Source organism: Urocitellus parryii, chromosome 5 (genome assembly GCF_045843805.1).
Source record: "Urocitellus parryii isolate mUroPar1 chromosome 5, mUroPar1.hap1, whole genome shotgun sequence".
NCBI lineage: Eukaryota > Metazoa > Chordata > Mammalia > Rodentia > Sciuridae > Urocitellus > Urocitellus parryii.
This window is the reverse complement of record NC_135535.1, coordinates 36840583-36863528: the sequence shown is the minus strand read 5'-3', so window position 1 is coordinate 36863528 and position 22946 is coordinate 36840583. Positions and strand designations below refer to the sequence as shown.

Here is a 22946-nt window from a genome sequence, read left to right as displayed (position 1 = left end):
AAAGCTTCCAAAATGTATTTACAAGACAAAGCAAATACAAATTCAAGAGCATCTAACTTTGTTTAGCTTCAAGGGTAGTACTCAAGGATGGTTAAAAAGGAAAATAACTTCTAAAATGTGATGGCAAATTTAATCAAGCATATGTACTCAAAATGATAATAATTCTGGGTAAGTCAATGTGTTCAAGGTTTTCATTCCTTGACCCTGCCCCAATCTCCTTATTCTTGCCAAGGTCATTTCTTCTACTACCATAGTTTTCCTACCCTGTAAGCAGATGTCTACCACATTTACACCTACAACTCAGACAGATCCCTCTCCTGAGAGTCAAACCTGTTTCCAGCTGTCTACTCAATCTGTCAAAAAAAGAACTCAGCAAATGGTTTTCCAAACCTGCTCCTTTTCCATGTTCTTCTCATTCTTACTCACTAGGAACTTTGGAATTTATAATTTTATTGTGTCCTTTTTTGTCTCCTATATTCAGCAAATTCATAAATTCTTTTAACTTTCCCCTTGTGCTTAACTTCTCTTAGCTCCCATCTTTGCCGCCTCTTCTATGGTGTATGGACCACAGCTCTGAGTTCTGTTGCTATTGTGGTGGTTGCTTGCTTACTGAGCTCTTTCTAATCATCTGGCACTGTGCTAAGTGAATTAAATGCTTCATCTCAAGGGCCTGGAGAGTTATTTTCCCAATTCCAATTTCCCTCCTTTCCAGGTATTACCTGAAACATGAAGCTATTTTAGCTAGGTATAAGTAAAATAAAACTGTGAACGATACCCTGGTAATCTTATAACCATTTGCTTCTATGAGGAAGTTATCCTAAGTCGGGATAGAACTAACACTCACATAATGCATAATAAGAAGTTCTTCTCTTCAATTTTTACTTTAATACAACTCCTATGTACTCATTATGTCTGTAGCCAGGATATCTGCTTTTGTGTTAATGATTTAAAAATGAAAAGAAGGGCACCATTCCTGTCCTTATGAAACACACAACCTTGCAGACTTCCATTAAGCAAAAACTTATGCAAATAGAAGAGTTATGATTGATTATCTATATGGAATCCCATGGGATATTTATTGATTTCTGTAGTTGGTCTCACTGATATATAGAACATGCTTAAATTAAAGTTAGAATAGATATTTTTTCTCAATTTCCCTTTATGTCTTTCATAGCAATTCCAGGACATAAGTTTATTAGAAATATACATATTTCCAACTAGGAGAAAATTGTGTCAGTTAAGATTAAATGAGAAGATGCAATGAAATGAAAGTCTTAAATTTAATAATGCAATGTGGCTTTATCATAGTGTTTCAAAGTCAGGGGATCAAGTTTTTATAAATTTCTGCCATAATACATCAATGGGATTAGAAATAATTTATCTTAAAAGACTTGTGCTACTACATTTAATCAATACTTTAGGCATCTGCTTATAAGGAAAGATCATAGATTTATGTTTTAAAACACTAGATTCAAACAGAAACTATATTACTTGATATCTGAATTATTAATAACTCTTTGGGCATCTTTTGTGAACATTTCTTTTGTCTGTACAATGTGGAAATCATAACATTTCATGTGGATTATTTGGAAAGCTACTAAACTATTCTTTCTGCTAGAGCCCCATTGCTCCCCATGGGAGGATCCAGCATTCCAAATAAACAGTAAATCAAGCCTGCCATTCTTCACTGAAAATCCTTAGATCTCAAATCCCAAATCCTGAGGATGACAGTCAACTCTGTGCTCCTATTTAAAATGATTCTGTACACTTTACTTACAGTCAATTCCAGTCTCCAGGTTATGTTCCAGTTATACAAAACTCTGCTTGTACCACATACTAGTGAGCAGCTTTGTCTCCTTCCTGAAACATTTCTAGCATTCATAATCATCAATGCATACCATTAGGTGACAAGCATATCCTCAATTCTCTCATATAACTTGGACCTCTGCCTATATATTATTATGTAACCCTGAAGCCAAGGGGCTGTCTTTCTTATGATCTCTCTAGGGCCAAGACAACTTGGCCTTTATTCCTAATTTTTTTCCTTGAGTCCACATGTGCCAATATTTGGTAGATATTTTCAAATGCATTTTAAAATTTTCAACAATATAAAGCTATAATGTGCTCCAAATCATAGTTTTAAAATAATACTGGGAACTAAGGCATAATGAAAATGATCAAATATACAAATTTGGTTCTTTGCTGAAAAGCCATAATCACTATAACTATGTTTGATGACAAAGATAACTTGTGCTGCTCTATAATAATTACCAATAATATCATCTGAGTGAAAATTATTTATGCATTTGAGAGTTTCTTTCCTGTTACAAATGTGAAAATATATACTAATCAAAGTTTTAAATTTTCTCAATAAAATAAGAAAAAAACCCAATGAATGAAGAATGACAAAGAGGTATAAAGAAAAAACAACATTTTCAAAAAGTTTTTGGCTAGATCCTATACAAATGTATTTAAATATGATAAAATTAAAATTTTTCTTTGATCACTCATATAACTGATATTTTGAATATGTCAACATTGTGTGGTATACAAAGGCCTAGTATTAAGCAAAATTTCCTTTATATATTCCCTGTTAATACATAGTTAAGCCTCACTAACTACCTATGTCTTTAGAAAAAAATGATGTGTTGCATATTGTGATAATTTTCATATTTTAATCATTTATATTTTTAAAAATATACCCCAGTATATTTGCTATATCCTTGTGGTGGAGACACATTGACAAAATGGTGTTGAGGATTATAATAAAACATGATAACTGTATCCATAGTGTTCTAAGCAGGAAAGGGGGATGAAAACTACTTAATATAGCATGAAGGAATGAAGCAGAGTTTTGTGGAAGACCTAGCTTTGAGATGAGTCTTTAAGACAATATTTTTCCAATGGGAAGGTTTAATGAAGAAACAGTCAATCACAAGTAACATATAAACAATTTCCTGGGAAAGAAGTAGTAATCCTTTAAGGATTATTATTATTTTTTTATTTGAACCATGGAAATGACAGATCACTATGTTTTCATACTTTGTGATAAAGTGTCTTTCTCTAATTTTTCAGTGGATATTAGGGGGCAAGGGAGTTAGCCATGTCTACACACAGGCCTGACACATATGTCATTAATGCTAGAGTTTAATGACAAAGAAAGGTACCCTGAAGATAAATATTTCTTCTGTGGGCTACAGTAGATCATTGCCCTGGCCAGAAATTAATTATTTTGATTAGAAGAAATAGTTTGAAATTTTTGCTTTGTTTATTGACAGTAATATAGTGCTTGTTATTGTTTTACACAAAAGCTTACACAGAGTTCCATTAAATAAAACAAGTAAATTCATAATAGGGAACAACCACTGGATGAATGTATTTAATTTATAGGAAATGAGGGCTCATCAATACCTCTGGGAGGGCTCACAGTTTAAGTCATGATAAGTGAATCTACGAGTTTAGTAGAGCAGATAAACATATTTATTTGCAAACATAGAACTGTGAAGGAATAATTGTGAAAACACATTGGGATATCATTATTATGGACATAAAATTAAGAAAAAATTCACTGTGTTCTAATTTATTTACATATGTATATACATGCATATATTAAATATATAAACATGTATTTAATTTTGCTTTAACATAGGTTTCCTATTTGTACATACTATAGTGTTATTATAAATTGACTGTAATAATACATACAAATATTGTAAGGTATTTCTCCTATAGGCATTGAGTCTTAATTTTTTTCAACTAAAGCATTTTCTAGGCAACTGTACTCAATAACTTAACTTTGGGTGATAATTAATTCATTAAACATCAAGTACAATCTGGGTTTTGGCACTATTCAGGGTCCATGCACCTCTGAATAAAAAAAATGCAGGCAGTATATTCATAGTAATAGGGAAGTAAGAAATCGTACATAAGAAAATTAAATTTAAATCAAGTGATAGATATTCTGTACAAAAATTATTTGCATGTATATGTGTAAATGTCTAAATGTATCTGGCTAAATTAAAATGCAATGTAAAAGAAAATCATGTACTGAAGATATCCTTAGATTCTCATTTTTACCTTTGAACTAGTTAGGTCAAACATATTCTAAATCTTGCTCTTAAAATCTAATAGCATACAATTTCAGCACAAATGACAGGGATTTTGGATGCTTAATGAGAAAGTGGAGCTAAAATTCAGTATTATTCATGCTGAGCTATCTTAAATGTTTTTGCATATGTTACCTCCTATGCTGGAATAATGTTAAGAAAGTAAGCATTAAAATACCAACTCCTTGAAGAAGGATCATTTCAGAAGCACATTCATGCCATTCCATAATGAGAACCACTTGTGAAAATTTAAACATTTATACAAGACACATTTTTTTTTTTTGACAAATGGTCTGTTACTTTTACAGCATCTCATTGCTTTTTACAGTATTTTAACCAAAGAAAGTATACTTCCTTGAAAAAGGTTAATGTACATAAGAAAAATAATTGTTTAATTTTTTTTCCTTTGAACATAAAGGCAATGAATCAACTATGATAAACTCTTATGTTTTAAAAACTGTCTTTTCTTTTTTTTTTCCCTCCAAACCCAAAACAATAGCAACAAAAAGATAAACACCCAAAGTTAAAGACATTGTTTGGTATTGCAAACCTCAGAATCAAATATCATTTTGAAAAATTAACAATAAAGGAGAATAGAGCTTATGTTTATATTTTACCTGAAATCCGAGGGGTTTTACATGACTATGCTATTACACGATCCAAAAAAGGAGAGGTTAAAATTGTTACAGTGTGTTTTCAAAGAAAATCAACTGCCAGGAAAGGTGTCAGCAAGATCTTCAAAGAATTGTAAAAAGCCTGTGTCATGACTAAGCATATGGAATTACTGACCCTTAAACTTTAAGACATTCAAGTAGAATACCTAATGTCAAAAGCTGCTCAAGTGTCAGCTACAGGATATTGTAAGCAATGTTCATATCTCAGTATAAAGAGAAGGGAAAAAGTAATAATTCTGTGAACAGCCCCAGGGCACTTGCATTTTAAATCACTGCCACAATAAGCAGATCACCACTGGGAAGAGAACATATTCTGGAACAACACAGACTTGCACTATCAGTAGGCATCAGTGTAAAACAGGAGAGGCGACAGGATTAAAAATAGAAGTATAGAAAGTGGAGAGAAAGAGAGAGAGAGAATAAATATATCTACTGCTTACAGTTTACAAAGGCAAGAGACTTTTAAAAATGTGATGTGCATTTATTCAAGGTTTCCTTTAAAAATACGCTGACTACTTTTACTCTATTAATTCTCTTGGTCTTTGTATTTTTTTTTTCCCAGAACATTATGACTATACAGCCAAGATTGTTAAACAAAAGTCTGTTTGGATTTCCATAATGTAAAATATACAGAGAAGAGGTTCATTTTCTCTTTCATGTAATGATGATATGACTGAATTACAATGTAAACCTTAGCACTGAAAGATGCAATTTAAAGATAAAATGAGGTAGGATCTGATTGAGGTTAGTCTTAACCATTTTCTAGATTGATGGCTGATTTATTCACAGGCAATTGAATTACATTTAGTAGGTAACAGCTTTGTAACTCACATTCACATTTGTATTATAAATCATTTTGACTTTTTGATAACACAGACAATCTTCCATCTTAATAAGTTTCCACTTTACCTTGAATTGATAAGCATACTAAGCATGGTACTTAAGACTACTGTATTTTTTATTGCTTGTACACTGCACACATAACAAAATTAAATAACATGAACTATTTGAAGCTATGTATATGAAATATAACACATTTTACTTAGCCCAGAGGACTTGGTTTGCAAAGTTCCATAAAGATGTCTTTTAATTCTACTCTCTCTGTGATGAATAAGGAGAGTAACTGTGCAATGCACACATTACAGCCATAAATAATATCAGGAGAAACAACACATCTCAAAAACTTTTCAAGGATATAAAGATTTAAAATCCCTGTGAAAATTTAAGTGTCTACTATTATTTTCTTTGAATTCACAGAGAATCCAATGACAGCCCATTTCAATACTTTAAAACAGATTAAGCTGACATGCACATTGTCCATTCCATAATCCTCTTCAATACTTTCACACTTTTCAGTTTTCCCTTCTTTATATTTCCCATTATTAAAAGTTTGACTACATATTAACTTCCTAAGTTGTGAAGCCATTTAAAGCACACTTACTTGAAAAGTATAAAACCGGGTCCCATTAGGAGGATGCACTTTAGGGGAGCCAGAAACGGTGTTCATATCCGAGAAAATCATTTCTGATCACAGAGACAATATAATCCACAAGGAGCTACAGATGCAGAGCAGAGAGCTTAGCGTACAGATAAATCCGTGCATGCATTGAGGGAGACTACAGGGTAAAATGAAATCTGCCCCATCCTTCTTAGATACACAGTGATAGCATTTTGAATCTTTCTTCTACGTTTGAAATCTAAGCTGAAAGGGCATCAGCCACCGGCCTTTTGTGCAGCTAGTTCTTTAGAACAGACAATGTTTTAAAAAATTTTAAAACACAGAAGGAAAAACGCAAGAACCAACGATAAATGGAGCTTGTGCAGAATCTGGCAGTGCTGTGGACCTGCCCATCTGTTCTCAGTGATAATCACCTCCCTCCACCACAGTCTAGCGGAGTGATTATGCTAAATATCCTGGTTAACCAATAACATACAGTTTCATTTCAGGGAAGCATGCACAGTGTAATTCAGAGGACCTCTTCTGACTAACCTGAAGCATGTTTCACATACTGCTTAAAGCTGCATTCAGTTACAAGTTACTGTTTTTTCACTCTTATTTCTGTATGTTTTCCAATTTCTTCATAACCCTCAGTATTTTCAATAAGATGATAATATTATTTACACATTTTTTTAAAAAGAATTATAATTTATAGATGCAAGTATACCACAGCTGGCTAGGATACTGAGGGGCAATGTATAAAATTCAGTAAGTCTCTATAATATCAGAACTAATAACAAATACAAAGCAAATACTGAACACCAAAAGAACATAATATATCAGTGTTACCCTTATTTTCTCATTTTCCCATCTTAGCTCAAAAAAAATAAGCTTGACAATAACAATGCCTTAAAAAAGTAGCATAAATTTATTTTAAATAATTTATTTCATATACAAACTTACACAGAGAACAATTAATATCTCTGAAGATTTCTAACTGAAGTTCCAAAAATATTGACTGCAAAAAAAAGTTATTTGCAAAGTATGTTCATGTTTTCTATGCCTTTAACAAATTATTCAGTCTGTATAAAAGATCATATTCAGATGACTTGACAACTTCTAGAGGTAAAAATAAATGTTCCATTTACACATGGTTCAAAGGCGGAGACTTCAGGAAGACATAAAACAGAATGATCCAAAAGTGTTTCTTTGTGACTGTATCTAAGTTGACATAGTTCTATACAACCAAGAACCAGGAATCAAAGGCTTTGAACTGGATTCTACAAAAGGAAGGTGAAAGTTCTTAAAACAAATTATCATTAATTTATACTTAGATTCTCTAATTATGCTTTCAATTTATAAAACCAGTGGGTAGAAAGTGAACATTTTTTCTCAGTTTCTTAGATGGGGTTTCTATAATCATATAGGTTATGTATATAGGTAATTATTTAACAAGTAAATTTCTACATAAACCAGAGAATATTTTTAAATCAAATTTTAATAAGAGGAAAAAAGTTTTAATTAGAGGATTACAGATTTATAGAAAAGCTGCTAAGAGAGGATAAAGAGTTCTACTGTACCCTTCAATCAGATTCCCCAATTGTTACAATCTGACATAATCATGATATATTATCAAAGTAGAGAAATTGAAATTTGTACATCATTAACTGACTCTAGACATTTATTTTTGTTGTCACATATCTCTGGTTTCTCTGGCTGTTAAAGTAACTTAGCTCTCCTCATCACCCTGATAAGTCTTGAGAAGTCATGGCCATGTATCCTATGGTCTTATGTTTTAATCAAACATATTTGTCTGATGTTGTCCTGACTTTTTGATGAGGGAACTGGGTACTGTGGAAGAACACTATGAGAACCATCCTTCTTGTCACATCACATCAGTGGTACATAATATTCATAGTATTAATAGTGATCTTAACCTTCATCCTTTGGCTAAGTAGTGTTTGCCAGCTTTGTAACAGTTGTTATTTTTCCCTTTCCATACTTTCTCTTTGGAATTAGTCACTAATCATGTTAACTCTTAACAGTATGGGAAAAGGGATGAAATTAAGCTCTACAATTAAAGGAGAGAAAAAAATATATCTATATCTATATATCTATATATCTATATATCTATATATCTATATATCTATATATCTATATATCTATATATCTATATATCTATATATCTATATATCTATATTCATACATACATATATATATATAATTCTGTAAAGAAGATTTGTCACTTCTTCAATCATTTTTAATCATTCATTTTTATCAGTATAGATGCATATATATTATTTCACCCTTTGGGTGATGATTTAATATTACGTATTTGGTAATATTGACCCTGCTTTGGCCATTGGCAGCTCCATTACCTCAGTTTGCTCCCCTCCCATGTCCCTTGGATATACTATAATCCATTTGCTTTTGGAGCACTTGCATGGCTTTTAAAAATGACTGTCTCTTACATAAATCATGTCTGATTTCCTAAAACTGTTAATCTCCTTAACCATAACTATACCACTGCAGGTAAACCTAAAGAATTTTGTTTTATTTTCACAATTATTTAGGCAATAACAATATTCCATTTTTCAAATTTATGTTTTCCCTCATTTCTTAACCCATAAGAGATTCACACAAATGAATTTACAAATTTTTATATGACTATATTTGATTAATAGCAGTGGATATTAGTGATATATGTGAAAATGTGGGTTCACCCCACTGCTAGGCCCATGTTAAAATTGCATTCCCTTTTGTAGGTTAAAAGCATCTAACTCATGCTCTTCAAAGAACTGTGAGTAGAAACAGAGTCTCCAACACAAACTTGCAGCTTTGGGGAGCTTAGGATTTAGGGGGGAAACGTTTGCCAAGTAGATTAATACTGTGCATATATAACCTCCATGTAATTTTATGCTTATCTGTAAATTGGTTCTGACATCATTTAGACGATTAAATTCACCATCTTCCTTGTTATTATTGAAAAGTCAATGAATCAAATATTCTGGCATGATCTCACATATTTTTGAATAATCTCATATACATTTTGAATTTGCATCAGCAATAATTTTAATTTATCTGGTAATTACACTTGGTTTTGCCTCATATATCTTTTGCAGGATGGGTAGGAAATAGCTATAAGTTACCCAGGAGGCAGTAGGGAGAAATTATATGCCTTTTCATTCCCTGTACATAATTTTCTCTTACTACATTATACTATTTCCCAATATTGCTTGAGTTCAAATTTTTCATTACTAAGATTGTAATTTGTTAATGCAAAAATGTTACATATACTTGTAAATGATAAAGTTAAAAAATGTTTAATTTTTCATAACTATAAGTTTATAAGTGTTAAAAAATGTCAGTTTTGGAAAGATTTGCATTTACAAATATTATTAACATACAATATAAAATAAAATAAATATAACAAAATGCTGATAAATATGAAACATGAAAAGTACAATATTATTGGAATTGAATGTCTTGTGAAATGATTGAATTTTTTTTTCAAAATAGCTTATATATAAATTTTAACATACTATTAGAATGAGACAAAATCTTAATTTTTATTTTTATGGATTTATTTGTTGAGAAATGCAGTTCACAGAAATAAGTGCATGGTACAGGAAAAACATATGCTATTATGATATTTTAAATGATAGTGTTACTAAATTCTTTTAATTCTGCATATACACTAAAGTCAAAAGATATTTTACAATCAATCATTATTCAGATACTTTGATTAAATCATCAATTCTTTCTTTTCATTTCCCTTTTGATACCAGGGACTGAAATCAGGGCCACTTTACTACTGAGCCATTTCCCTAGTCTTTTATTTTTTCTTTTGAGACATGGTCTTGTTAAGTTATTTAGAGCCTCACTAAGTTATTTAGAGCCTCACTAAGTTTCATCAATTTTATTGAAAGCTAACGATAAAAACATACCTGGCTTGAAAAATGATGTTTAACCTCTCTATTCAAGATATTAACTTTCTCTACATCAAAACCTATATTTTCAGTGGTTCTTCAGTTTGGCCCTTGAAGTTTTGTATCTCTGGGATAATGCAATATAGCAAGATTCATCAGAAATGTGCTATCCTGAGGGCTGGGGATGTGGCTCAAGCGGTAGCGTGCTCGCCTGGCATGCGTGCGGCCCGGGTTCAATCCTCAGCACCACATACCAACAAAGATGCTGTGTCCGCCAAGAACTAAAAAATAAATATTAAAAATTCTCTCTCTCTCTCTCTCCTCTCTCACTCTCTCTTTAAAAAAAAAAAAAAAAAAAAGAAATGTGCTATCCTGAAAGGGTAGAATGATTTTAATGCATGCCTCTTTAACCAAAAACTGTTCGCAGAATTATACATTTCAGGACTAATAGAAGAAAATAATTTTCTTAAAATATTTATATTCTTGTATTCTTTGAAGAGTCTTTGCACTTTAATTTAAAATAATTTTCAAACATCTATCCTTGTAATCAAACACATATCAGGGATCTGATAAATGTAGACTGAACAAAAGTACTGTTTATACAATATGGTAGAAGTAATTGAAATAAACATTATTTCTCTCTCATATGACCAATAACTTCAAGTTGGCTGGACTTTTGATTTTATTAGAGATTCAAAACTTCAACCATATTATCAGAACACAAACAAGAAAATTAAGTGTGCACAGTGAATTCAGTGTGCCATGCTGAGCCTCAGTCTCCTCCTCTGTGGAAGAAGATAATAATGCCTCATTTAAAATTTTTCCTCACAATTAAAGAAGTGAAAAATGCAGCACTAATCAGCAAAACCACTCATATTTCTTTTCCTCCCCTTTCTGTAAGTGGAAAATACAGAGAATAAAACCTCAAAGACCTATAAATTGCTAATGCCACTTGAAAGAATAGATTTCAGGAACTTCCAAAGTTCATGAGAATAAAAACACAAATAAATTGAGCATTTTAAAACCATGCTGTCAGATCATTAAAAATAATTTTTTTACTCATAAACTGTATGTGTAGAATTATATCAAATATCAGATATAATTTAGTATTTAAAGAGAAAAGTTTCACTTAAGAATATTTGGAAATAGTATCTAGCCATAGCATACACCAGAACAAATCTTTAGAGAAAATGAAGTTATTCACATTGAAATATGCTTTTTATGTATGAACTAAATTTTACTCATTCATAAAGAAAAATTGATGGTTTTGATTTTTAAATTTAGAAACTGATTCCTAGAGTATTTTATTAATTTTAAAAAATGCATATATACTAATGTAAATGGTACATTTATCCCTATAGTACTATGGTTATTGATCTTATCATTTATAATTAAACTGGAACATATTTAAAGGGAGAAAGGAAATCCATGAATCATTATGCCAGAACAACAGACATAAACAACCAGGACTTGGGTCATTACTACTCATGGTAAACAGAAAGGTATGTCTACCCTTGAGGGGCTTTTAATCTACTTTGAAAGAAGAACTCATACTTTAAACATTTTGACTCCATGAGGATTATACAGATTAAATCAGAGTTAAAGCAATTAAGTACATGAGGAAATTCACCAGAGCTGATTGATTAGAGCTGACTTCGAGAAAGTAAGTCATCTGAAAACCTAAGAGAGAGAACAAACATAGCACCTATGTGTCAGACATGCATGTGTCATTTAATTTAATCCATATACCATCTTTGTCCCATAAATATATTAATTTTGTATGAGAAAACTGAGATTCCAGGAAGAGAATACCTTTGCAAGGACAGAGTGACTATTCTAACTTTAAACAAAAGGAGGAGGGACCCATTCCATAACACCTATCCCTTCCTTTTCCTTTTCTCCCAACATCTACTATTTATTTATTTATTCAACTGTGCATTAATCAAGTAATAATTAACAAATGCCTTTAATTTACCTGGTACCATTTCCAGGCCCTAGGAACACAATTACAAAATCCACACTACTGATCTTTAAAAAGCTTTAAATGTGGTGGAAAAACCTCAAACTAATAGTTAACTAGAAAGACAACTGCAACACAGTTGAGGAAATGTTAAGGATTGACTTAGCTTCAAGGATTCCAAATGAGTTCATCTAGAGAGAACTTTACTGGAATGCTATGTTGAAGAGGGCCTGGTAAAAGAGGGTTGATGTTTTTTTTCAAACAGAATTATCAATGTTCATAACGTATACAATGGTGTGAAATGACCAGAGAACCTGGCTGAAAGCACCTCAAGACAAAAGAAGTAACTGTGCTCGATTTGCATATATAAACATTTTCTCAGGTGAAATTAGTAAAGACACTTAACCAAATTAGTAAAGACACTTAACTATCCACCAGTATGTTTCCTTAAAACCAAGTAAAATTAGAACATTCTTATCTGGAAAAAAAAAGATATAAAAGGTAGAGGCATATTTTCATACTTTGGACTAGTATATTTTGACACCTTTATTTAGGTTGACAAATAGCTGTCAAAGATTATTTTAGGTTGTCAAGAAACTTCATTCAGAGTTTGATTGCTTTCAATGTATCATAGAATATATTTAGTGTTAACTTGAAAGTAAAAAAATGTATAGTAAAATACTTCATACAAAATAATATTTAATTGGCTCATGTTAAAAATAACTGGTTTTCAGGTGTCTACTATATGAAGGGAAAATAATGTGTTTATTTAAATTGCTGTAGACAGAGTGCAGAGTGCCACCAAAAAAAAAAAAAAAGCTACCTCAAGATGTACCAAGAATAGTAAATGAAGAATATAAATGCTAGAAAGTTTAATTCCAGCTATCTTAAATGCCTAAATTTTTACAGAAAATGATTGAAAGTGAAAACATGGACAGAATCACTGAATTATGCTTTTTTAAAAATGGATGACATAAAGAATCTAAAGCCAGACACTTGTTTTTAATAGATTCAGAGACCACTCACAGAAGTCATTCTCTTGCCTTGAGGAATAATTACTCTTAAGCCTCCTGTAAGAAATGTTATCAGCTGGGATTTATAGAAAATCAGAAAATACAGCCTGTAATTTTATATTCTGTCAATATAAAGATTTAGCTCAAACATTTTTATATCCCTTTAAAATAATTTTGGATTAAGAAGTCTTATGAGATATATTCTGTTTCAAGACAAACAATTTGATTATAGCCTTTCTTTCATTCATTTATGGGTGTTGGGTAAAAAGTTCAAAAATTTGCTAGTGTGATAAGACTTAAAGGAATACACTGAAAGGGCTGCTCATTTTCTCTCAGTTTCTGATAAATGCCCAGGGGAAAAAGAACATACTAGAGGAAAAATAAGGAGGAGGAAGGGAAAAGAGAAGGAGAAAAGTGTGAAGGGGGACAGGGGGAGAAGAGATTAGTATAACTTGTACCATCTCACTATAATAAAACAAATAATTTTGTCAGCAAGCATTCAGTCATAAGTCATTCCAGATGGGGTGCAATTTCCAGCCCAGATGGACAATGCGTCCTAGTGAATCCATATGGATGGCATATGAAAGCTAGCTAAATATATGTTGTTAGCTAAATTCTCATTCTCTTTCTCTTTCTCCTCATATTTATCTCTAGATATATCTGAACCTTTATCTTTGCATCACAAAGTCTAAAAAATGCAGGGAGGATGACGTTGTACAGATAGCTAAAGCCCTGAATTTACTTTTACATCCTACTCCGGGTCTTCTACTGCCTGACAATCTCATTGGCTGTGCATGTGGTGTAGGTTCATTCATTCACCCTACATTTATCTAGTGAATCATTACAGAAGAGCTGTGACATTCAAGACAACAGCCACAGTTAAATAGACATAAGCGATCAGTGAGGGCATTTTGTACCACAAAAATGAGAAACTGCATCCAACAGATCTCATCCATTTCAGCAGTGAAACCTTGGATTAGAGGATCCCAACTAAAAGAAACTACTAATAACTCACAGACTTCCTTCCTAGAAAAGAGATTTTTTTTTTAAACCTAACTAACCATTTATTGAAGGTGTTCCAAAATGCTAAGTGAAGTCCGCCAATCCCCAAAAAACAAATGCTGAATGTTTTCTCTGATATAAGGAGGGTGACTCATAGTGGGGTAGGGAGGGAGAGCATGGGAGGATTAGATGAATTCTAGATAGGGAAGAGGGGTGGAGGGAAAGGGAGGGGGCAGAAGATTAGCAAGGATGGTGGAATGTGAGGGGGGCAGAGGATTAGCAAGGATGGTGGAATGTGATGGTCATCATTATACAAAGTACATGTATGAAAACTTGAATTGGGTGTCAACATACCTTATATACAAACAGATATGAAAAATTGTGGTATTCATGTGTATTAAGAATTGTAATGCAAAAAAAGTACATATATAATGGCATAGATAGACGTGAACATACTTTATATACAGAGATACGAAAAAATGTGCTCTATAGGCATATTAAGGATTGTAATGTATTTCACTGTTATCACGTATTTAAAAATGATAATAAAATCAATTTAAAAAATGAAAAAATCAAGATATTCTTTCGAAAGTATTGAGATCATTCAGGATTTCTATCAAAATTTTTAAAAATCAACAGCATATTGAAATCAAAACATATTCTTTGACTTATAGTGGGACAAACATATTCAATATGGCATTTATTCATGTTTTGATGTTGATGTCATTTTTATACATTCTCATAAAGTTAATCTATGTGCACATGCAAGATATGTAGACGTGTACATATATGAATATGTGCATGTGTGTATTCACACACGCACTGTTATTAGAAATTAAATTAGAAATTTTTAAATGGCATCTTTCCATACCTTATTCATTCTTATTTTTACTTTGTTTTCTCTTTCCTTGAACTACATGTTTAAAAATGTTTTCATGTATATCATATTCATAGGCCAGGAAGATCTTAGTATTTAAATTATAAATATTAACTTGCATAAATCTTTAGCATTCAGATTTTTTTTTTGTTTTGGTGTGGTTTTTCCTTCTTTTTTTTTTCTTTTTTTACTTTTTGGCCCTTTAATGGACCAATGTTAGTTGATTAGAAGATCTCTTGAAACTTAAAACTTCATAATTTTATTATATTCTAAATTTATATCATGTTTTGAAACACACGATGTCAGACAGGTTTTATACAAATCATATTAAGTCTCCGGCACAAAATTAATCTCATCATGGATACCTGAAGTCCACAAAGTTCAAGTTTTCATAAGAATACCTGAAAGAATTTTTGAATTATGTTTTTTGTAAGTATAAAAAGAGCTGCTTGAGAAATTTTGGCTTACTTTTTAGTATGAGAACCATGTATAGACAATTATATATTAAAATTAAATTGGTAAATTCCCTACGTGCTCTGTTATACAGTATAGTTTTAATGTTAAGTTTCAACTACATCTTGTTACTAATTGGTAAAATTATTAGAAATTTGTGAATTAACAAAACACTTCTCTGGGTAATCTTGTACTTGTTATTTCATTCACTGTCCAGTTTCTATATATAATCTATCATGCTCTGTGATAAAATTTTTGTATCAGGATACAAAAAAATTCTGTCTCTTGTAGAATTTGGAATTTTTAATATCAGAAAGAAAAATTACTAGCTCAAGTTGGAATTGCAATATGCTGCCTTAGTGTGCAAAAATTTTGGATTTGTGACCTCTTCTGTATCACTACCAAGGACTGCACATGACATACAGTAGGTATCTAATAAATATTTGAGAAATATTTGGAACATATTGTATCTGAAAGGCCCTTCTATTCCTCTCTTTTGCTTTATCTCTTTTTGTGAGCTGCATTTTAATATTATTTTATTTGATTCACCAAATAATCCTGAGAATGAAAAAGTAGATTCTTGTAGTTAGTAAGTGGGATAGCTAACATTTATTGGGTTGAATGCACTACTTTGTGTATAATTGGCAAGATTGTAGTGAATGAATGGAGAAGAGAATAACCAAACATAGATATTCTAACCAACAATCCATAAAATTTTATTAAATACTGCCTAGTAGTTTAAATGGTTTTTCAGACACTTTAATGGATTATTTTCAGATAAAGGAACACATCCCATTGCACACCTGCATGTATCCAATCACCCAAGGGTACAGGCAGTCATGTTCATCTCCCTGTATACATTCACAGCATTGGGAGAAATATCATTTGAGGTAAAATAAAATTTCAAACAAAATGAGGTAGATGTTCTAATGCTTTCAACTTTATGCTATTTTGTTAATACCATCTCAAAGAAATATTGATGTTAATAAGATTAGAAAAAGTGAAGAATCAGTAACTAATTCTACACAAGGGCCTTTCAGATACATTATCATGGCTAGGATGAAATCACAAAAAGCAGATTTAAAAAAAAAAAGAAATTTAGATAGATTGACATTACAATCAGAATCCTATATCTAAAGTTGTAAAAAAGATTAGAAGAGATTGCAACCAGGATAATATTCAGCAAAAACAGGGAGTAAACTAATGCACTCTTCAGGCCACCTTATTCATTACTCTTCAAAACCATTATGGACACAGTTGCTATGGCAGCAACTATATAATTTCCTCCTTAATTTTACTTTCTTCAAGAATTTTCTTTGGAAGACAAAGCCAACCACTGTCTTGTCTTATTTTGTATTAAGAGCAATAACAATGCTTCTGTAGTTATCATTTATTGAATAATATTATATTCCAAACATTGTTTTACCTTGCATACCATTCTCAAATGGAGGAAATTTTAATTCCTCAGTTATATATAAGGAAGCTGTCTTAAAAAAGAAATCATGCAATTTGTTTAAGATTACATAGCTAATAAATGGAAAAATCAGATCATTTGAAATCCAGTCTAATTACAAAGCCACAGTGTAAATCAAAATTATATCTTTGTACTTCCTTATCTGACATCAGCTTTAACTCAGTGAAGAATATGAAAAAAAGACTAATGAATACCTTATTGATTAACTGATTTCATACATAAAAATATTTTAGTCGACTATCTAACAACTTATTTTAATCATATGGAATTTTTCACATTTTCCTAATGGATCAGATGTGGGTTGTGAAAGATAGAAAAGAAAAAAGGATAAGTGCAAGATCATTGGCCTGAGCAGATACTCAAAACTTTGGCCCTAAATAGTGAAAGGATAAAATAAATTGCCACCAAATGAGAGGGGGAAGGCTGCAACAGAAGCAAGTTTGAAAAAAAAAATTCAGTGTTAAATTTTGCAAATGTGTTGAGTTTGAGGTTTCTGTTAGTCATCTAAATAGAGATGTCACATAGGTAGGTGGATATAAAAATATGGAGACCATAATTGCATACAGATTGAAAACCAACAGACTGGAATGAGGTCAGCAAGGAAGTGGTGTAAACAAGGAAGATGTCCAAACCAGAGACCTGGGAGACCAACAAAGAAGTAATGGATAGGAGCAATTGATGACATTGGAGGAATACCAGGACAGTCTTGTGATTAACATGAATCAAGAATGTACGGGGCTGGGGTTGTGGCTCAGTGGTACAACGCTTGTCTAGCATGTGTGAGGCACTGGGTTCAATTCTCAGCACTGAATATAAATAAATAAAAGAAAGTTCATTGACAACTAAAAGAGAAATTTAAAAAAAAAAGAATGTAGGAGTGATTATCTGCATCAAATACGGCTGAGGTCAATTAAGTTGTGGACTGAGAATTGGCCATTAGTTTAAATATGTACAGGTTGGCTTCAATAGAGACTTGATGGGGACAAAAACGAAGGGTATATAAAAAGTCCCTGAAGGAGAGAAATTGGAAGCTGGGTTTATACAACACTTCTTTGGGATACTTTTTCAAAGGAAAGCAAAGAAAAACCAAGGAAATGGAAGAGTGGCTAGCAAGGAAAGGAGGGAGAGGAAAAAAAAAAAAGAATATGCTGATGTGCTGAAAGAAAGTCTCCAGAAGAGAACAAAAGATTGATGACGTGGGATGAAAAGGGTACATTTCTACAGCAATGTCCTTAAGTAAATAAGAAAAGATATAATCTAAAAAAAAGGAGAGATGGGCTTAGAGAGGAGGCAGCTACCATCTTTGATAAAGGGGGAAGGCAGACCAGATGGGTTCAACCTGCTGGTAATTGTGGCAGTAGGAGTTTATACATGTTTAAGGGAACTAGAGAAAGCAAGAACATCTTCTAAGCAAGTTGGAGAAGGAGTTTTGAATGTTTTGAGAAATTAATAACTCAATCTTTAGCTTGAGAATACTGCCTTGTCGATATAAAAATCTGCTAGCTAATATTTCCTCTTTGAGAAGTATATCTTTCTACCTTAAAAAAAATCTTTCTTTTTTTTATGTTGGTGCTCTCTTCTAAGTTCTGGCAGTCATGAGACCATTTTTGTGTTTTCAGTGAAACTGAATGAGTATATACTCAAGACCTATAACTAGATAAAGAAGAAAAAGGTTGAATGACACACAGAAGTGGAATAACCATAGCACAACTTCATATTATACACATTGACACTGAATTAAAAATTACTATTAAAATTATTAAAAATATCCCAGATCAAAACCTCTTAACTAGAAATACAGACACCTAAAAGATTATGATCAAGTCATAATTGTGAAGCTTGCTGATTAGAGGGCACAAAGACACAGTTAAGAATTTATTATGTTATGATAAATTATAGGCATAGACTAATTTCTTCAGTTTATCTTCCTTGTGCTTGACATTCACCACATATAAATAAATGAAAGAAACATAAATATTAACATTTCATAACAAATGCAGAAATTCTTATTACAAATGCCTTCCTTTAATATCAAAAGGGCACATAATCAGTGACATGATTATAATGTGTGGAGAGCATTATCTACACTGGCAGTCATACTCACACAGAATAAATATTAATCCTATTGAACTGATTAGGTGCAAAGATTGGACATGTCTTTGAATTCTGATTATACTATTCTTATTATTAAATAATCAATCCAGTATAGCAGTTAAAAGTATGGGCTTTAGTATTAAACTCACTTAAGAGCATATTATTACTTTCTAGTGAATAAAACTTGGATCCAGCTTCTCTGAGCCTCAGTTTTCTTTTTGTAAAAGTGGGGATTAATGCACATTTTAGCTAACCAGGACATTGTGAAAATGTGAGATAATGTATATAAAGCACTTAATGTCATTGTCACCCTCTCAGTCATTCAGAAGTGAAATATTCACCTTTTAAGTGTCCCTAATGGCACCACCCTTGAGTTGGATACTATTCTAGGCATTTAGGAAACATGGAGACACATGATAAAGAAGAACTTTCCATGTAGGGTTTCTACTGTAGTAAGAAGTATAGAAACAGACAAACAGTAAATTAAATTATGTTTTAGAAAGTGACTTATGCAGTGAAGAAAAGCAGAACAGCGTGGGGGAGGAAGGACTGGAAGTAGAGCAAGGGAAAAGAGGCTGGTGAACTGTGATTTTAAATCCTACGTGAAATCTGTCTCAGTGTTTTAGACATGGCTGTTCCTTGTCCCTAGTTCTCTAACCTGCCCACCCAAGGACACCTCCAATGTATAAATGTCTAACCAATGTCAGTGAAAGTCCCTAACTGAAGTCAGTGTAAAAAGGCATATGGTGACTCCCCATTCCTTAATCTGCTTTTTCTTCATGGCACTTTCCCTCTCTATGTATCTATGTGTGTGTGTGTGTGTGTGTGTGTGTGTGTGTGTGTGTTTGTGTAATAAATGTGTGTATATATTCGTGTATTTATAAATATTTTACATTACATAGAATATATATATTATATTACATATTATATATATATCATATTACATATATATATATATATATATATATATATATATATATATATATATATATATCTTCATTCTATGAGGGAACAGATATTTTCTGTTTTATCAGCTGTTGTATTTTCATTGCTTAGCCCAAAGTCTGAAACAGAGCTGTTAATAAATCATTATTAAATACATGAACACAGGTAATCTTTAGTTTCAGCTAATGATTCTCAAATTTAAAGGGTAAAGCAAAGAACACTGAAATGCAATGATCAACATAGTATTTATAAATCATTGGGAAGAATTTTTATGCATAAATATTCTAATTTTGATACCCATGGCATTTCTTATCTGGGTGACAATGACCTGCTAAAAACAACTTCTTTAAATTGAGATTTTTTTTAATGAATAAACTTAATGATTATTAATTGAGTGACTATCATGTTCTAGGCTTTATACTAAGCACTGAGGATACAACAACTCAAATGGCAGACATGATTATTTTTAAAAGATATTTTTCATAATTAGAATACTGAATCTATATTGTTATAAAAATGAAGACACAAAGATTGCTTATGAAAGACACCATACTGCTCCTTTTGGGTGAAGTCACTGTTCAACGATGGTCTTAGAAACTTTCTTTGGTTGTATATATGCTACATACTATATACTTCTCTGGACTCAGAGTGAGGCAAAATGTCACTCCTCTCTGACAAATGGCCAGGAGCATCTGAATTAGTAAAAGCACCTTCTATTCTTCAGAACTCTGCTGCTATGTACAAAGGCAGTTAAGTGGTTAGTGAAAAAGATATATAAAGAGTGGTTAACCATGCATATTAGACCTGTAGCTTTCCAAACCTAAATTGTCATAGGGGTCAGCAAAAGCAGTCCCCTCACCCTTTAAATTTCTACCTGGAAATGGATTGCTTTTTAAAATGTACCTACTGAACAGTGAATGGAACTAGTAAATATTTTTACTTGGTTTGAATCTATTGCAAGACATTAAATCTGTTCCTACTTGGGAATGTCAAACAATCTTTTTTTTTCCAGAACAAGAAATTTTAATAAGATCTTCATTATTTTTCTAACTAAAATGCTAAATATGTTTTCCTGGAAACATTCAACTGCTTCTAGGGAGATAAAAAATGTGAACACATTAAAAAATACCTGTTTTAGTACTCAGCTATTAAGATTTAATATTCATAACACTAAATGTCATTTTCCTTAAGGCCACAAGCAAAACAAACCTATTCATTTTAAAATATAATGGCTTCTAGTAGAGATAAGTTGATTAGCTAAATAGAAAAAAAATACTTCTTTCTTGAAAGAGCATAATACATAAATGTATCAAAATAAATGTATATCAAAATAAATGTATCAAAGGTAAAAATATCTCACAATTTGATCTACAATTTACATTTTTAGGAAAAAAAGTAGATGTATGGAAGCTTCAAACAATAAAGATTCATATGGCTCAAAAAAAAAATTCCCCCTCCGGATCCAAAAAGGATGATAGAATGGATTAGCTTATAGAGTGTTCACAATCCATAAGTTTTAATTGACCAATTTTTGTACTTTGGTAATTAAACTATAACTAAAATCCAGAACCAAAAATATAAACAAGTATCTAACGTTTAGAGTGATATATGTTCTGAGACAGGAAAGGGTTCATAAACTTTGTAAACTGTGATGTCTACTATTGATTTTAAACTGTTTTCTGTCTGTTTCTGCCAGAATTATCTCATGCTATCCCCAAATTAGCAGGGAACATCTGCATTAATGACACCTTGGTGAAGAAAGACAACAGGAATGCATGCATACAAAGCAGATCAGCAGAGAACAGAATCTGGTAGGTGGAGCTAAGACAATATAAGGTTGTCAAAAATGGAGCCTGCAATGTGAATCTGAAATGAAGGATTTCAAGGAAACAGCAGGGAAATGCGGAAAATCACCCTGATACTTTCTAGAAACTAAGGGCACTGATATACCTATGGCAAAATCAATACACAGTTTAAAAATTAAAGGAATAAAAGGACACTTAGGAAGCCATTTATTCATTTGGCAAATATTTGAATTTGTAAAGCTATTAGAATCGGTGAGGACTAAACTGTGGTCAATATAGAATTTTTAAAAATCCAGTCTTCATAAAGCTTATCTTCCCGTAAAATAAATATACATGTTGTACAGCATGTTAGAAGGGGTGAGGAAGAAAATCAGGGAGAAAGAGTAAGATAATTGAAAAAAAAAATTTTCAAAAGTTAATTAGGAATGTCATTAATGATAAATTACTATTTGGATAAACTTGAGGTGAGGAATGGAGCCAACCAGGTATCAAAGGGACAGTGTAATAGGCAGAAAAAAAATAAATGCAAAAGGGCTAAGGTGATAGCATAGTTGAGTGTGACTGAAGAGTGTGATGTGGTTCATCCAAACTGAGTACATGAGCAAATAAGTAGCAGGTGATGAGATCAGAGAGATCAAGAAGCCCAATTACATTGGCCCTTACAGAGCATTGATTCTACGTTGGGTCTGAGTAGATGAATGAGTAGATTGGGGAAAGCATTGGAAGTTTTTTTGTCATTGTTGTTATTGATGTTGTTTTGCTTTGCTTTGCTTTAATATAAATTTCTATTAAATATATATTTATTTTAACTGATATATAAGAGCATATAAATAATGGCACATAAATTATACATATTTATGGGGTACCATGTGATGTGTTAATACAGGTATACATTGTATCATGTTCAAATCATGGTAAACATATTAATCTTCTCTAATATTTGTCATATCTTTATTGTGAAAACATTCAAAATTCTTCTTGATTTTTGAAATATGTCATCCATTATCATTATCTACAGTCACAGAAGCACACCAGAAACCCTTACTACTATCTAACTATAATTTTAAAAACATTGCTTGACCTTTTCCATTTAAATTGTCATGATGGAGGGCTGATCAACATTGTAAAAGGATCATTCTTGCTTTGTGGTTGAGAACATAAGACAAAGAGGAGTGG

At 31.9% G+C, this 22946-nt stretch overlaps 1 protein-coding gene across 34 annotated transcripts in view; it reads right to left on the bottom strand.

Moving 5' to 3' along the window:
• Ppfia2 (PPFI scaffold protein A2) overlaps positions 1-22946 on the bottom strand; it is a 453020-nt gene that overhangs the window by 292242 nt on the left and 137832 nt on the right. For 24 of the 34 annotated variants that reach the window (XM_026391450.2, XM_026391453.2, XM_026391455.2 and 21 more), the window contains exon 1: positions 6222-6302. The exons of the other annotated variants lie outside the window; for them this stretch is intronic. In XM_026391450.2, coding sequence (XP_026247235.1) covers positions 6222-6302 — 81 coding nt within the window. Of the gene's footprint in view, positions 1-6221; positions 6303-22946 lie in introns of those variants that run through there. 34 annotated transcript variants of the gene reach the window in all.